Source organism: Aethalodelphis obliquidens, unplaced genomic scaffold (assembly GCF_003676395.1).
Source record: "Aethalodelphis obliquidens isolate GAN/ISIS:26980383/991018 unplaced genomic scaffold, ASM367639v1 scaffold12, whole genome shotgun sequence".
NCBI lineage: Eukaryota > Metazoa > Chordata > Mammalia > Artiodactyla > Delphinidae > Aethalodelphis > Aethalodelphis obliquidens.
This window is the reverse complement of record NW_020837956.1, coordinates 14,204,766-14,222,649: the sequence shown is the minus strand read 5'-3', so window position 1 is coordinate 14,222,649 and position 17,884 is coordinate 14,204,766. Positions and strand designations below refer to the sequence as shown.

General features: G+C 39.3%; 1 protein-coding gene across 1 annotated transcript; it reads left to right on the top strand.

Annotated features, from left to right (window-relative positions):
• Positions 1-28: 28 nt before the first annotated feature.
• NDUFAF7 (NADH:ubiquinone oxidoreductase complex assembly factor 7) lies at positions 29-16,570 on the top strand. The gene is made up of 10 exons (XM_027113369.1): positions 29-122; positions 431-594; positions 4,726-4,806; positions 5,768-5,878; positions 9,503-9,716; positions 10,493-10,551; positions 11,239-11,349; positions 13,912-14,055; positions 15,380-15,553; positions 16,083-16,570. The coding sequence occupies exons 1-10, from the start codon at positions 71-73 to the stop codon at positions 16,296-16,298; spliced, it is 1,326 nt and encodes a 441-aa protein (XP_026969170.1). The 5' UTR covers positions 29-70; the 3' UTR covers positions 16,299-16,570.
• The last annotated feature ends 1,314 nt before the right edge of the window (positions 16,571-17,884 follow it).

The window sequence follows — 17,884 nt, the reverse complement described above, 5'->3', positions numbered from 1 at the left end:
GCGTGTCCTCCCCCGGAAATAGGAGCATTCCGCACCTACGGACGCCTTGCAGCTGCGTGCGGAGTCTGGGATGAGCGTCTTGGCAGCGGCAGGCGCTGGGCGGCTGTGCGCCATGCGCGCAGGTAAGCAATTGCGGTGCCCGAGCCCCCGTTGCCGCGAAAACCGCCCGGGGCGCCTTCTCCAGTTGAGGGGGCTCCGGGGCGCTCTGGGCTGCAGCCTGGAGTCCAGCGTCAGACACGAAACGGCTGTGTGGTCGTGGGCCAAGCGCGTGCCTGCTGCGCCCTTTGGGCGTGCTGAGGGCCCGAGACCGCTTTCCTGGCTTTGGCCGAGGTGAAGGGTTGACGAAGCCGCTTTGAAATCACTCCGGCTGCTGTGCAGATGCCAGTACTAAGGTTTCTAATGAATGCCGTTTAATGTGTGTTTTCTACAGTCTTTACTTGTCTTTGGAGAGGAAAGTACTTCAGCTCCGGGAATGAGCCGGCAGAAAACAACCCGGTGACCCCTATGCTGCGGCATCTTACGTACAAAATCAAGTCTACTGGTCCCATCACCGTGGCCGAGTACATGAAGGAGGTCTTGACCAACCCAGCCAAGGTATGGGTCGGGGAGCCCGGGGACCAGGCCCGCTCTAGCTGCGCTGCGAGGTGTGAACCAGGAGGATATGCTCAGAGAGGACCCCGAAGGTCCTCAGCCCTGGCAGTTGCCTTCCAGGGGAAGAGCCACGCTCGAAGACCTGGGGACACATAAATGAATCTGTCAGTTGGTCAGGGCTGGGTCAAGTCAGCGGCAGTGGCTTTTAAGAGAGGACAAGTTACAAAGATGTTCAGGGGACGATGTAACCGATTGGATTTATGAGATGAAGGAATGATGACTTCCCTGCCTGGGTTTATGGTAGATACTGGAGTCATTTTTCAGGAAGAAGTGAGTTCAGGAGGAGGTAGAGGTAGGAAAGAGTTCAGTCCGAACTCTTTGAATTTGAAGTGTTTGTGGGACTCAGGTGGAAATGTCCAATAGGCAACAGGAAATACGAATTTAGTGCCTGGAAAGCTGTGTTGGGATGGCATCAGCAGGCACTGGAAGAGTATTCCATTGAGAATGGAAGGTCTGGGCGTTTACGTTCTAGCATTAGGCATTGTCACAGGTTTTTGACCTTCATTTCCTTGTCTGCTCTGCAAAGTCACTTGGTGAAAGCCTGTGGTCCTTTTATTTTAGAATGTTTCACCTTTTGGTTGGGTTGAAATATGAGATCTGTGGAATGCTTGGATTCATTTGGCCTTTTGCTGTTGGATATAGTAGAGTGACTCAGGGTCCAGAGGTTTAGTAATGGAAGAGATCCTTTAATGCCTGTATGCAGTGTTACAATGTACCAAAAGTTCAGATAAGGAGAAGTTTTAAAACAAACATCTCTGGGTTAGAGTTGAGGTCCACTCATCATTTATCCATTTATTGAGGCGCCATATGTGCCAGGCACTGTCTCAGGCTCTGGGAATACTGCAGTGGACAATGGAGCATAGCACTTATGTTCTAGTGAGATAATGAACCATAAACAAGGAAACAAATAATTAAACAGGATCATTGTGGATTGTTGTAAGTGCTTCTGAGGGAGGAAAAAACAAACAAACAAAACTGGGTTAATAGGGATTGAAAGCAAATACTGTGGTGGGAATAGGGATTGTAGAAGTTCCTTAGGTAGGTGGTCAGGGAGGGCCAGTACATTTGAGCTGAGGCTTGAAGGATGGGGATGGGCCAGCCTGGCAAAAGTCTGGGAGAAGTGGGTTCCCAGCAGAGGATCCAGAAACACAAGGTTTTTAAGCTGGGAAATGCTTTGGTACACAGAGAAGAGAAGGGCACCAGTGTGGCTGCAGGGCAGTGACTGGTGGGTGGGAGGGTTTGATGGTGAGGAAAGTAGTATGAGATGAGTTTGGAGAGGAGCCAGTTCATGCAGTGCTTTCATGAAATTTAGATTTTTGTGTTAGTGCAATGGGAAACCTTTAGGAGGTGCATTCATGTACATTGTGTTGGCAGTGACGTCAGGTGGAGATAGTAAGTGAGCTGTTGGCCATAAGAGTCTGGAGTTCGTAAGAAAGATTGGGCATGCATATATAAATTTGGTCATCATCAGTATATAGATGACGTTAAAATAAAAAGGAACCGGGGGCTTCCCTGGTGGCGCAGTGGTTGAGAGTCCGCCTGCCGATGCAGGGAACACGGGTTCATGCCCGGGTCCGGGAAGATCCCACATGCCGTGGAGCGGCTGGGCCCATGAGCCATGGCCGCTGAGCCTGGGCAGCCGGAGCCTGTGCTCCGCAACAGGAGAGGCCACAACAGTGAGAGGCCCGCGTACCGCAAAAAAAAAAAAAATAATAAAATAAAATAAAATAAAATAAAATAAAAAGGAACCAGTGAGAGTATACTTAGAGAAGAGAAGGTTTTTCAGGAGTAAGCCTTGAGGTAACTCAAATGCAAAGTAGAGGTTCTTAACCTAGGGATCCTTGAATAGAAATCGGGGTTTATAGACGTGGATGGGAATAAAAATTACACTTTTATTTTCATTAACCTCTAACTGAAGTTTAGTGTTTCTCTGATTATGAACATAGGCAACAACCAGTACCATCAGCAATACTCTGTGATTTTAGCGTCAGTGGAAATCACTGACATTGTCATATCACAACAGAGTGATCATGATATTTCAGAATACTATTGTACTTCTCTGTACTTCAAAACTTCATTATTTATTAGAACTTCAGCTCAATTTTGCTTTTTAATACACTTATAAAGGTGTATATATATTACTATATCACAAATTTATTTTTAAAATATTTGATAAGTATTTTTCTTTTTTTATAAATTTATTTATTTAGTTTTGGCTGTGTTGGGTCTTCGTTGCTGCGCGCGGGCTTTCTCTAGTTGCGGCGAGCGGGGGCTACTCTTTGTTGCAGTGTGCGGGCTTCTCATTGCGGTGGCTTCTCTTGTTGCGGAGCACGGGCTCTAGGCACGCAGGCTTCAGTAGTTGTGGCTCGCGGACTTAGTTGCTCTGCGGCGTGTGGGATCTTCCCAGACAAGGGCTCAAACCTGTGTCCCCTGTGTTGGCAGGCAGATTCTTAACCACAGCACCACCAGGGAAGCCTGATAAGTATTTTTCAGTTGATTTCATATTTAGTCCTGTGTGTTTTAAGTCCTGTGCATTTAAAAACATTCTATGAAGGGTCTGTAGTGTTCATTAGACTGCCAGAGTGGTTTGTTTCTCACACACACACACCCCACCCCTGAAATACTTCCTTATGAAGGGAAAGAGAAAGGCTAGAGGGGAGATGCTGTATGGAGTGAAAAAAATTTTTTTAAAGATGGAAGTGACTTAATTAAATTTATAATGCTGAGGGAGAAAAGTTGAAGCTGTAAGAGAAAGCTGTGATAGAAAGATCCTGGCCCATGGGGGCTATGTGAGGAATGGTGATTGAGCCAGAGAACAGGGTTAAGTTTGGAAAAGAGCAGAAGGTGTAGGTGTTTCAGACTTTGAGTCCCAAGGAAAGAATGGGAACAGTGGAGGCTGGATGGGGTCAGGAACCTGAGGAAGTCTATTTAATAACATTCTTTAATTCCTGTGTGGGCCAGAGCCCAGGTCACCTGCTGAGAGTAAGCTGGTAGAAGGAGGGGCTTGAAGGGCATAGGGAAATTTTAAACAATTCTTGAGTGTTTCTTGAAGGCTAGACACTACGCTAAAACTTGGTATATGAAGGTAAATAAGACATAGTCCTGTCCTCCAAATGACTAATCCTTCTGGTGAAAAATTTAGATATATAAAGAAATAAGTTTAGAAAAGGAGGCATGCAGTTTTGCCTGAGGTTGGAGGGCTGGAGGAGGAGGTCAGAGAAGATGGCATTTGAGCAGATTCAGTCTTACTGAGTAGAAGATTGCCAGGGAGAGATGGGAGAGGAGAAAGGAGAACATTTGTGATGGCAAGGATGTATGCCCAGGCAGGGCAAATTAAAAACAAAACAAAACAAAAACAAACAAAAAAATCAACTTTTTATTGAGATATAACATTCACATAGAAAAATGCAAAATCACATTTATACAGCTTGATGAATTTTTTTTTTTTTTTTGCGGTACGCGGGCCTCTCACTGTTGTGGCCTCTCCCGTTGCGGAGCACAGGCTCCGGATGCACAGGCTCAGCGGCCATGGCTCACGGGCCCAGCCGCTCCGCGGCATGTGGGATCTTCCCGGACCGGGGCACGAACCCGTGTCCCCTGCATCGGCAGGTGGACTCTCAACCACTGCGCCACCAGGGAAGCCCCAGCTTGATGAATTTTGACAAAGTGAACACTCCCGTGTCACCAGCACCCAGGTCAAGAAGCAGCCTCAAGAGCAGGCAGGGCTGATTTGAAACACAGTGGGAGAGGTTGGGCGAGGGGCTTGCAGGGCAGCCAGGGTCTTCGTGTGGGGGCAGGAGAGGGAGGGCAGCTGTGCAGTGTGGAGAGGGGCCCTGCTTGGCTTCTGCCTTTGTAGTCAAGGAGTGATTGTTTTTCTACCAGTTCTGCAAAATGACTGTTACTTTGTAAAATTTACATAAAGACGCTGTTTATTTTGCTTATTTAGAAGAGAGAACTTTCTTATGAAATAACTTGTTTTATCTCATTGTATACATTATGTGAGATTTTGGAGGGGTGTTTTAAAAAGCTTATTTGAAAATTAATTTGTTTTCTCCATTTTTTCTTTTTACTTAGGGCTACTATGTGAACCGTGACATGCTAGGAGAAAAAGGAGATTTCATTACTTCACCTGAAATAAGTCAGATCTTTGGGGAGGTAATATCCAACGTAAACTCTAGAAGAAACTAATTATCAAACATTTGAGAGTAGATCACGTAGTATTCTACAGTAGTGTTTTACAGCTTTGTTTTCGGTGATTCATCGAGTTTTAATTTTTTAGTGGTTTATATACTGAAGGAATAGAGAGTAATAGAGGTATCAAGGACATTTGAAAGGTTTATACCTTACTGTAGAAAAGGAAATTTAGAGATACAAAGGCCAGAAGGAAAGAAAAAGAAAAGAAATGGAAGAAAAGGTGTTGGAAAAGAGGAGAACCAGATGAAAAAATGAGAATGGAAAGACAAAGAGAGACAACAGGCAAGGTGAAGAAGAAGGTTGAGAGTTCCCTCAAGAAGGAAGAGAGAAAAGATAAAAAATACTGAGGAATTAGTGGAATCAAAATGCACTCTATAGCCTATACCCCTTATTTAGCTGTATTTACAGTAGAAGTCTCCTTAAGAACTTTGAATTCTTTTCAGGAATTCTAGTTCATTTATTTCCATATATAACCTTTGATCACTTTAGAAATAGAAAATAGTACACAAAAGGAAGAAAAATCTAGGCATTAAAAATATTATGACTTAAAGCCATGTAATTATTGAAATTACATGAATATGAAGAAATGGCAGAATCATATTTCATATGTCTGTTTGCTTTCAAATACTAGTACCTTTCAGTAAGTGATATCCTCTTATCTGTGTCATGGGACCTTTTATAGTAGAGGCTGCCTTTTAACTAGGTGTTTTCTTCTGTTATTAAGCTTCCTAAGTGGTGTGTGTTGTACTGTAGTCCCAGTGAAGTTCCTGTGTGCGTATACATATATTAACATGTTAAATAACGTGTATGGTTGTTAGGAAACATTTTGCCTTCCTGCGTAAAGTCTATTTACATAGAGTTTTATATTGTGGTATACTTTTATGCTTTATAATGCTTGAATGTAGTTCTTTCCTTGTCACAGCTCCTAGGGATATGGTTAATCAGTGAATGGATAGCCACTGGAAAAAATGCAGCTTTCCAACTGGTGGAACTGGGCCCAGGCAGGGGTACCCTCTTGGGAGATATTTTGAGGGTAAGTAATAAAAGAATGTCTTAAAGTCTCACGTACCTGACCCTTGTTACTTTTGACTGAGTTTGAAAACTTTGTTGATTTCCTTGGTTTTCAGTCTTATCTCCTTAATCTCATATTTCTCAGCTAAAATGTAATGTCAAAATAATATAATGAATCATTACTTGTTATGTTTCTAATCTTAAAAAATGGGGGTGAGGGGAGAATGTAAAAGCTAAAAGTATAAAACATTTAGAAGATATTATGGGAGAATATATTCATCTTCTGAGTAGGAAGTTTTTTACATTATATAAAAAGCAGAAGCCATAAAGGAAAAGATTAATAACTTCAAATACATTAAAATTAAGAACTTTTTTGTTCTTTAAAGAAACTAGGAACATTTTGTTCTTCAAAGACACCATAAAGAAAGTGACAAGACAAAACAAAGTGGGAGGAGTTATTTGTAACACATATAACTAACAAAGAACTGGTAGTTAGAATACATAAAGAACTTTTTTCTTTTATAGATTTATTTAATTATTTATTTTTTATATTTTGGCTGCGTTGGGTCTTCTGTTGCTGTGCACGCTTTCTCTAGTTGCGGCGAGCTGGGGCTACTCTTTGTTGTGGTGCGAGGGCTTCTCATTGCGGTGGCTTCTCTTGTTGCGGAGCACGGGCTCTAGGCTCGCAGGCTCAGTAGTTGTGGCCCATGGGCTTAGTTGCTCTGCAGCATGTGGGATTTTCCTGGACTAGGGCTCGAACCTGTGTCCCCTGCATTGGCAGGCAGATTCTCAACCACTGCGCCACCAGGGAAGCCCCGAAGATCTCCTTTAAATCCGTAAGAAGGTGACAGATAACTCAGAAAAGTCACGCCAAAGATGTGAACAGGCCTGTCGTAAAAGAGGAAATCCATGTGGCTAATGAAAACAAAAAGATGCTCAGACTCATTGGTAGTCAGGGAAATGAAAATTAAAATCACAGTGAGTAACCCCTGTACCCTCAAAATTAGAAAGTCTGACAACACCAAGGTTGTCAGACCTTGGTTGGTGAGGATGGGGAGCAAGGGGAACTCTCATGTACTGCTTGTAAGTATATTTTGGTACAACCCCTATGAATAGCTGCGGGGCATATTCTACTAACATCAAAGTTACTTACATTGTATGTTCCAAAATAAATTGTGAGTTTATTTTGTGTGTACCTGACAAATCAGTGTAAAGAAAATGCATATTCAATTTAAAGAAATTTAAATTTCTTGGGCTTCCCAGGTGGTGCAGTGGTCGAGAGTCCGCCTGCCGATGCAGGGGTTGCGGGTTCGTGCCCTGGTCCGGGAAGATCCCACATGCTGCGGAGTGGCTGGGCCCGTGAGCCATGGCCGCTGAGCCTGTGCGTCCGGAGCCTGTGCTGCGCAACGGGAGAGGCCACAGCAGTTAAAGGCCCGTGTACTGCAAAAAAAAAAAAAAAAAAAATCAAAAGAAGAAATTTAAATTTCTTGATGCTATATGATTTCTGCTTGAAATTAAGAATTGAAGGATTTTTTTTTCAAAGAAAATTTACAAATATCTGACAAATAAGAATCCTTATTATATTGTATGTTTTTGGTGGTGGGGGTAACCCACTGATTTATGTTTCCAGGGCTCTATTTTGTATCTTTTTAAATTGGCAAAGTCATTTGAATATAAAATATTTAATAAGATTCTCAAACAATATTTTGTTTCAAGAATTTTAAAAATTAAGCCCAAAGCTCTTTTTTCTTAAAAAAAAATTTTTTTAATTGAAGTATAGTTGATTTACAGTGTTTCAGGTGTACAGCAAAGTGATTATATATCTATTTTCAGATTACTTTCCATTATAGGTTATTATAAGATATTGAATATAGTTCCTTGAGCTATACAGTAGGTCCTTGTTGTTTATTTTATATATGGTAGTGTTTATTTGTTAATCCCAAATTCCTAATCCCTGTCCCCCATAATCCATTCTTTATGCTTGTCTTTTGGAAAGAAAATGCTTGGCTTTATCATTCCCCTGCGGAAACATCTTTGGCAGCTACCCTCTTATCAGTACAAGATGTTCACAACCAGACTTGTTTCTGTGCTCTACCTTGAATTCTGTGCTCCAAACTATATGCACCAAACTATACCCACAGCTCTTAAAATGTCTAAAGGATGCTTCCCTAGATCAAGTCCTGAGAACTCTTAAAAAAACAAAGAATTTAAAGGAATGTAAAGAAAATAGCCAAAGGTGTAGTTACAGACTTTATTTTTGATGATATTTCTGAAGGATTTTTCTCTTGGGGAGAAGTTTTTCTATGTATAGTTTCATCTCAAAACTAAATTTGGAAAAGTCGCCTTGTCCTAATCAGTCTGTACCTGCATATTCATGTCTCAAAAGTAGGAGGCAAATCACCAGTATTAAATTCAAATGAAAAATATATTGATGTACTTTATGCAATTGGCATTGAATTTTTAGCATTAAGATATTGATAAAACATTAGTATATTCCTTTTTTTCCTCATGTTTACAGTAGCAAAAAAATGTGTGTGGCTAAGAAGAAATTGAAAATGGGAAAGAATCTCAGAGTTAAACTGTCAAGTAATTAGTGCCATTCAAATCTGATTTCTTGTGGATACAGTCTGATCATCTCAGGGGTGAGACTATTTTGTAGGCATAGCAGCTTTTTCGTTTTCTTTTTTTCTTTATTTTTTTTCAAGCTGTTGCCACAGCCTCCTGCTGCCCAAGGTTTGCTGGCCTAATCACTTGAGATACAGCAGTTTGACTTGCGCATCACTTTCTAGGGCCCTACTTGCTGTATCAGTGGCTAGCCAATGATCTTCTTTGGGATACTCCCTTCATAGCAGCTTTCTATTTTTATTTTATTTTTTTTTAATTTTATTTATTTATTTTTGGCTGTGTTGGGTCTTGTTTCTGTGCGAGGGCTTTCTCTAGTTGCGGCAAGTGGGGGCCACTTTTCATCATGGTGCGTGGGCCTCTCACTATCACGGCCTCTCTTGTTGTGGAGCACAGGCTCCAGACGCGCAGGCTCAGTAGTTGTGGCTCACAGGCCTAGTTGCTCCGCGGCATGTGGGATCTTTTCAGACCAGGGCTCGAACCCGTGTCCCCTGCATTGGCAGGCAGATTCTCAACCACTGCGCCACCAGGGAAGCCCCCATAGCAGCTTTTAAAAATCAAGCCTAGCTCTTTACCCATGAACTTGCTGTGTGGCCCCAGGTGTGATGTGTATAATAATTTTCAGGTCTTATAAGTAATAAATCTGTTTTTTCAAAGTTAAAAAAAAATCAAGGTTATTTACATTTTATTTCTTGGGTCTTTTTTTAGACTCCCTAATCTGAATCATTGTTTTTATTGGATGCTAAAGCTTTTATTTTCATTTGTTAGTCCTAATTCTAATTTTTATCAGTAGGAAACCAAACTGTACTGTGTACTATGTACTGTTTGTTTCTTATATGGACTATGTTTAATAACTCCGGTAGGTTATGATGCTCATAGACTGCTGGAGAGTGACTTGTGTGAGGTTCTCTGAAACCAATTATTACTTTTGCTGTGACATGAGCAAATTATTGAGGTAAATGGTTAGAAAACCTAAAATCTGCTCAACAAGATTTTGCCAATTTCTTCTTTTTTTTATATTTAGGTGTTCAGTCAGCTTGCATCTGTGCTGAAAAACTGTGACATTTCAATACATCTGGTAGAAGTGAGCCAAAAATTAAGTGAGATTCAAGCATTAACGTTGACTGAAGAGAAGGTCCTATTAGAGCGAAATGCTGGATCCCCAGTATATATGAAAGGTGTCACTAAGTCTGGAATTCCAATTTCCTGGTACCGAGATCTGCAAGATGTTCCAAAAGGTAATTATTTTACATTGATTAATGAAAGATTTTTGATCACACCCCCTCACAGTAGTGCTGGGTGACCACAACCTTGTAGAGCAATGTAGTAGATTGAGTTAGGGCTGCCAAGTCCCTTACCTATGGAGAACAGCATTGTGTTAGAAAATAATTTCACGTGGTGGTGCAGAAACCAAAGCAAACCAAAGCCACAACATGGATCTCGGTTGTACTTTTTATTTTTTCCCTACCCCGAAGGAAGCAGTGTTAGTAGATGAGTTTACTTTAATTACCTCATCTTTTGATCATCCTTACTTGCCTAGAGGCAAGCAAGGGGTGGTAGGAGAATCCCTTCACTCCTCGAGAATGTTATATTGACGAGCCCCAGCTCAAACCTAAAGTGGTGGTCTGACCTTGGCCAAGGCACCACAGCCATTCCTGGCCTTAAGCGTCTTGGATGATTTTAGGAAATTCAAATCCTCTTCCAGCTAACAAATTTGAGTTCTGATTTCTTTTGGGCCTGGTGATGAATAAAACATTAAACTGATAACTGGGATATTTCAGCTCTCTGACCCTCTATGTGGAAAATGGGAATAGTAATAATTGTTCCTATGTATGTTCTGCACAGTAGGTTTGCCATGAAGAGGTGGGTGATTCTGTGGAAATTATAATTATGGAAGCATCACAAGTTCCATTACGAAGAACTATGCATTTTCTTTTTGTTAATGTTCAAAACAACCAATTGATTGCCTTGAAAATGCTGAAATGTTAATTTTTTTTCTTCTGTTTTTAAATAGAGTACAGCTTTTATCTTGCACATGAATTTTTCGATGTTCTTCCTGTGCATAAGTTTCAGGTATTGATGGGAAAGAAGTCACATTTATAATTGAATAACAAAGGGCCTTATGTTGTAAGAATAAACATTTATGGTGTTTAATTATTGTTGAAGTTAGCTATATCTGGAAGTTTGATGAATATAAATAATTGAAAGGCAAAAGTGAAATATTAAGAATTCTTAATTCTTAGGATATTAAGGATTCTTAATTCTTCTGGGATAAAGATGTATGAGAATGTAAGATAGTAAATCACTATAGTGCAATGAAGGATTATTTTTTAGCAACTATTTTTAAATTCCAAAAATTAAAAATTTTCTTCATTCTTTCTGTGAAGAGATTTAAGATTTGGTGGTAATGCACATGTACTGGTAACTTGTAGGGTTAAGAGTATATATTATTATGTAGTAATTTGTTGGCAGAAGCTTCTGATTAGTCCTCCTAAGTCTGTTTTCCATTTTTGGGGCACTTTCCATGTTGCTTACTTCCTCCTCCATTTCTTATCTAAACAGCATTAATAGTTTGCATCTATCATTCTACTCATACTGTTAAAAGGAAATGAAGTAATGCCTTTAAATAATTTAAGTGGTAAAGTGCTCTGTAAATGTTATTTATCTATCTTGTATATGATAAGAGGAGAAAAGTTATTTTGGTAGAGGCAATTTTGAGAACTTGCAAAAATTTGTTTTTATGTGTTATTTTGTGTTTAGAAAACACCACACGGATGGCGAGAAGTACTCATTGATATTGATCCACAGGTTTCTGATAAACTGAGATTTGTTTTGGCGCCTTGTGCCACCCCAGCAGAAGCCTTCATACAAGTAGGAATAATTTTTTTTTTCTTAGTTTATTGCCAACCAAATCTTCAGTCTTATTTTCTGAGTTAGTATTTTAGAGTTCCTTGTAACATGAAAGGTGCTTTTTATTAATAGTGAAAACGCACAGGATTTAGAGTCAGGAGACTGGGTTCAAATCATTTCTTACCTGTGTGACCTTAATGTAATAAGAAAGTAAGTGCTTACTCAGCAAGTCCCTGTCTCTGTTTACCTCAGTTCTCTATCAAATAGTGACAATATTGTCTACTTGACAGGAAGTTATGTATCTGTGAAAACAATGTAGTACAGTGTAAAGTAACAATAACAATATTTATTGAATATTTTGTATGTATTACTTTTTTTTTTATTTTTGGCTGCACTGGGTCTTCGTTGCTGTGCGCCGGCTTTCTCTAGTTGCAGCGAATGGGGGCTCCTCTTTGTTGCGGTGCGCAGGCTTCTCATTGCGGTGGCTTCTCTTGTTGCAGAGCACAGGCTCTAGGTGCGCGGGCTTCAGTAGTTGTGGCATGCAAGCTCAGTATTTGTGGCTCGTGGGCTCTAGAGTGCAGGCTCAGTAGTTGTGGCTCGTGGGCTGTAGAGCACAGGCTCAGTAGTTGTGGCGCACAGGCTTAGTTGCTCCGCGGCATGTGGGATCTTCCCAGACCCGGGCTCGAACCCATGTCCCCTGCATTGGCAGGTGGATTCTTAACCACTGCACCACCAGGGAAGCCCCTGTTACTCTATTTTCTCATTTAATTCTCAAAACTATTATTAGGTAAGTTGTATTATCACTCTCTTTGGGCTACTGTTAGAGCATGCCTTTTTTCTCATGCTTCCACCCAAATTAAAATTTGATTACTCCTTCTTTCTATTGTTCTCAAGGAATAATTGCAAGAGCCTGTGTATCTTCGGTTTGAGTTTAAACGTTCAAAACACCTGTACTTCTCAGGAATGTTTGAGCTTTAGATTGCCTGTTTTATTCCCTTTTTTTCGAGCTCAGAAAAAGATGATTTCTACTTTCTGGACCATAACTAAGAATTTCTGACTTAGAAGTTATCGATTTTAAAAGCAGAAGAGCTTTTAAACGTAAACCTATGAATTAAGTTTTCATTGCAAAGCTTAAGTTTAAAATGTCAGCCTAAGTGCTTGTGAACATTTCTACTTTTTCATAGTCTGGCTAATTTACCTGAGTGAGAAACAAATTCATAAAGCTCCTGAGAGCTAACCCCCCGGGAGTTCATTGTTTTTAGGTCTTCACTTGAACAGTGTACACTTATGAGAAAGGGAGTGATGATTTCCCTCTCATTTGGATGGAGCAAATGGTAATGGAATCTCTTGTCTTGAAGAGCAGTCTAGGATATTAAGAATGTCAGCATGGAACGCTGAGTCGTGTCACTTTATGCCTGAAGCAGCTGACCCCATGGTTTATATAGTCAAACCACAGTAATTTATTTAATAGCACTGGAGGCTTAGTGGTTTATTATTTCATTTAATTCTCACAATAAGCCTAGTATATGAAATAGACTGTGAAAGGTTAAGTAACTTGTCTCTAGTAAGCAGTAGATGAGGTGAGACTCAAGGGCTGAGTCTGCCTGACTGTGTACCTCTTAGACCTGTGCCATTATAGGCAGAGACATCAGAGCAGGTCAGTACTTCACTTGTACTAGGTGTTAGGAGGGAGCAACAGTTAATGTACGTTTGCACAATGAGGAAAAAAATTTTTTCATTATCATAGGAATTAGTGAAATTTCGTATCTGCTAGTCCAGTTGGTAAGAATTACTATTTATTGTCAATACACGTTTTAAGCTAGTATGTACTTCTTGAGGACCCTTAGTTGAACATCTTGGGAAATTAGGGCTTCAGGTACATTGACACTAGTTTATAAGCTGGTATTACTAGATATAGAGCATATCGTTGAGGTACCTTTTCCCGCTTAAGAAGGCAGATATACTTGCTTTAATAGGGTCTGTTTTGTTATATTGGATTTATATCATTTGTTCCGCCAGCACAACTTTTCAGTGTCTCTATGTGTCAGACACTGTTCTAGGCAGACAAAAATTCCTTTTCCATGCTTTCAACCCAGTGGAATATATTTATATGAATTACGATACAGAAGTAAAATCACCATAAATAAAATGATAATGTTCTTAGCCATCTGGAGGGTTGACGGGGCGTATGCCTTTCTATAAAAGGCATTAAAATTAAAATATCTTTGTAAACTGAATGGATATCAGAGAACCAAGGAGTTCTGTATAATAGAGAGGATGTCATGTGAAAAGTTGAGTGTAGACAACATATTCATATTGAGAAGGAATTTATTTTATTTAAAAAAATTTTTTTTTTTTTTTTTAATTTTTTTGGCTGTGCTACATGCGGGACTTTAGTTCCTTGACCAGGGACTGAACATGCGCCCCCTGCAGTGGAAGCGTAGTGTTCCAACCACTGGCCCACCAGGGAAGCCCTGAGAAGGAATTCATTTTTATTGTAACTAAGAAATGCTCATTGTAGAAAAACCCTAAGGAAACAGGTTTTTTGAATGATGTATTTTGATTCAACTGTTCCCTTACTAGTGTGATGAAACAAGGGATCACGTGGAAGTGTGTCCTGATGCTGGTGTTATTATTCAGGAACTTTCTCAACGCATTTCAGAAACTGGAGGTGCTGCCCTGATTGCTGATTATGGTCATGATGGAACTAAGACAGATACCTTCAGAGTATGTATAATTCAGTCACATGATTTATCAGAATTTAACTGGTAGTTTACTTACAGTTGTCATTTGTTAGGTTTGAAGCTCGCTGAAGATCTTTATCTTATTTTGGTTTCTACAGTGCTTAGCACTGTTGTATTACATTATTTTATAATTAATCCATGTTATTATAATTACCCTTAACCCTGTATCTTACTGTCCACCTCTCCTTTGAACAGGGTCTGGATTGTCCGCATTATTCCTTAAGTTGCAGAACCTAGGTTTGCATAGATCCTAGTAAGCACCTGAATAATTCAAATTGAAAGATTTTCTTAAAAGTTCTTAAAAATTTCCCCTCCTTCATTTAAAAAAACATTGTTACTTTTTATAGATTTGATCTAGCTACTGTAATCAAACCTTTTCTGTCATATTTTCAACACATTTTTTCCTTTCCAGATGTATTGTTTTATCCTTCCTAAACATCCTTTCTTACGCTTTTGGAACAGGGGTCCCCAACCCCTGGGCCTCAGACCATTAGTGGTCCTCGGCCTGTCAGGAACCGGGCCGCACAGCAGGAGGTGAGCAGCAGGCCAGTGAGCGAAGCCTCATCTGCTGCTCCCCGTCGCTGCCATTACCACATGAACCATCCCCAAAATTGTCTTCCACGAAAGCGGTCCCTGGTGCCAAAAAGGTTGGGGACCGCTGTCTTGGAATATGATCAATTCTGTTCGATATACTTTAATCAAAGTATACTGAAATACATTTAACTAGATGTTATTAAGTCATTTTCTAGATCGGTGTTTCTCAGTTTCTAACTTTGTTCTTTTAAAGAAAAACCTGGAGAGTTTTTTTTCTTTAAGCACTGATTCTCTAGGCTTATCTCCAGGATTCTGATTTGGTAGGTCTGGGTAGAGTCCAGTAACATGTTCTCAGGTGATTTTTTTAAAATAATTTTTATTGGAGTATAGTCACTTTGCTCTCAGGTGATTCTGATGCATATAGTTGATGGATACACTTTGTAAAACACCATCTAGGTTCTGGTAACCTGAATTCATCTGGAGAATTCTCTCTTATACTTCATCACCATGGGCATTAATGAAAATTTTAAACAACTGTCAAAGGCAGCATCTTCAGGCACTATAACATAGCACTTTATAGTGGGTTTTCCACATAGCATCTCATTTGAAGAAAGGGTGCTATTTGGTAAGAGTTTGTAAACCACTGATATTGGCTATATTTTCCTTTTTAACAGTTGTTATGTAAAATGTACTAAAATGGTAGCATTTCTTTAATCTTGATAATGATAACCATAAAGGTACAAAAACTCATCGTTCAAAAAATTATGTTCAAGGGGTTTTCTGGCCACAGGCTTCACGATGTCTTAACTGCCCCGGGAACAGCAGACCTCACAGCTGACGTGGACTTCAGTTACTTGCGCAGAATGTCCCAGGGGAAAGTAGCTTCTCTGGGTCCAATAAAACAGCAAACATTTTTAAGAAATATGGGCATTGATGTCCGGCTGAAGGTAATGATTTATGTTATTTCACTGTTATTAAATATTTTAATTTCATACTATTTCAATAAATATTTTAAGTTCACTTGGCCTTAATGCTCTTGTTGTTAGTCAGATCCTTGGTATTCCAGTCTTTTCAGTAGTATAGGGTTCAGTGTAACCAGACAGCCTGGGGGTGGAGCAGCCTGGTACGTTCCATGCATCTCTCCTGAGGTAAAATGAAGACTTGCAAATAATATTCACGTTTGTTAAGAAAACTTGACTGCCTGTATGAGTACGAATTTTACAACTGTTTTGAAGACATCTTAACCCTTCAGTGTAGATCAAACCACCTGGGAATATTTGCTAAACATACAAATCCATAGGTTTGGGTCACAGCAACCTGTGTCTTTAATAAACACACCATGATTCTAAGGTAGATGATCAGAAATTACATTTTAAGCACTGTTTTATTGAACAGCTAATAGTCATTAGTATTGCTGCAAATAACTAGGAATCCTTTCTCCTCGTTATTTTCACTAAGAAATCTTTTTCTTTTCAGGTTCTTTTAGATAAATCAGATGAGCCATCACTGAGGCAGCAGTTACTTCAGGGCTATGATATGTTAATGAATCCTACGAAGATGGGAGAAAGATTTAACTTTTTTGCCTTGATACCTCATCAGAGACTTCATGGTAGAAATCATCAGATGAATGCATGTCAGTCAAAACCCTCTCCATCACCTGTAGCTGGGTTTGGTGAACTTGCTTGGCGGTGATATTTCAGTTTGGACTTTCTACTCCCAAGTTGGCCTAAGAAACTAGACTAAAGGGAACACATTGTATATATCACAGGTAAAATAAGTACTAAAATATTTTATCTCTTTACAGCCAATAAAAATAGCCCATACAGTACAACTGAAAATTGATCTTTTAAGAAGATTGTGTTTGATTCTTGGTACAAATGTGTGTTCTCAATTTAATGAAACTTATTATTGGGTTTCCTCTAATTAATAAAGCTCGTTGCTGTATTTTTATTTTAAAATGTAAACATGAATTCTGATTGGTTTTATAACTGGAAACAACTGGCCATTCACAGGGGACTGATTAACTAGAACTATCCATGTATTTTTAAAATGAGGTAAAGTAGTATGTTCTGACATAGATTGCTAAGATTCAGTAAGTGAAAAAGTAGGGTGCAAAATGTTTTGTAGTTATGATTCCATTTTTGTTGGAGAAAAGCTACATTTAAAGAAATGCTTAGAAGTAATTTCACAGCAATTAAAACACTAAATGCGGACTGGTGGTTTTCTGTTCAGTGATACTTACTTTTATATAAAAAGTAAGGAAAGGATGCCCAATAATCACTAGTTATTAAAGGGACTGTCTTCTCCATTGTATATTCTTTCCTCCTTTGTTGTAGATTAATTGACCATAGGTGCGTGAGTTTATTTCTGGGCTCTCTGTTCTGTTCCATTGATCTGTGTGTCTGTTTTTGTGCCAATATGCTGTTTTGATAACTGTAGCTTTGTAGTAAGGTCTGAAGTCAGAGAGCATGATACCATCAGCGTTGTTCTTTTTTCTCAAGATTGCTTTGGGAATTTGGGTCTTTTGTGGTTCCATATTAATTTTAGGATTATTTGTTCTAGTTGTGTGAAAAATGTCATGGGTATTTTGATGGGGATTGCATTAAATCTGTACATTGCTTTTGGGTAGTATTGACATTTTAACAATATTAATTCTTCCAATCCAAGAACATAGGATATATTTCCATTTCTTTGTATCATTTTCAGATTCCTTCCTCAGTGTTTTATAGCTGTCAGAGTATAGGTCTTCCACCTTCTTGGTTATTTATTCCTAGATATTTTATTCTTTTTGATGCCGATTTTAAATGGGATTGTTTTCTGGCTTTCTCTGATAGTTCATTATTTGTGTATAGAAAAGCAACAGATTTCTGTGTATTAATCTTGTATCCTGCAAGTTTACTGGATTCGTTAGTTCTAACAGTTTTTTGGTGGAGACTTTAGGGTTTTCTATGTACAGTATCATGTCATCTGCAAATAGAGACAATTTTATTTTTTCCCTTCCAATTTGGATTTTAGAGGGAAGATTTTCAGCTTTTCCCTATTGAGTGTGGTTAAGTGGCCTTTATTATGTTGAGATATGTTCCCTCTATATCAACTTTGTTGAGAGTTTTTATCATGAATGTTAAATTTTGTCAGATGCTTCTTCTGAGATGATCATGTGATTTTTATCCTTTTGTTAATGTAGTGGGTCACACTGATTGATTTGCAAATATTGAACTATCCTTGTGTTCCTGGAATACATCCCACTTGATCATGGTGTGTGATCCTTTTAATATATT

What these genes read in the sequence shown, in the direction of transcription:
- NDUFAF7 (XM_027113369.1), top strand. Translation starts at nt 71, where the DNA reads ATGAGCGTCTTGGCAGCGGCAGGCGCTGGGCGGCTGTGCGCCATGCGC. An exon ending in TCTTGACCAACCCAGCCAAG is followed by an intron (nt 595 to 4,725) that starts GTATGGGTCGGG and finishes CTTTTTACTTAG; the next exon opens with GGCTACTATGTGAACCGTGA. An exon ending in CAGCAGAAGCCTTCATACAA is followed by an intron (nt 11,350 to 13,911) that starts GTAGGAATAATT and finishes TTCCCTTACTAG; the next exon opens with TGTGATGAAACAAGGGATCA.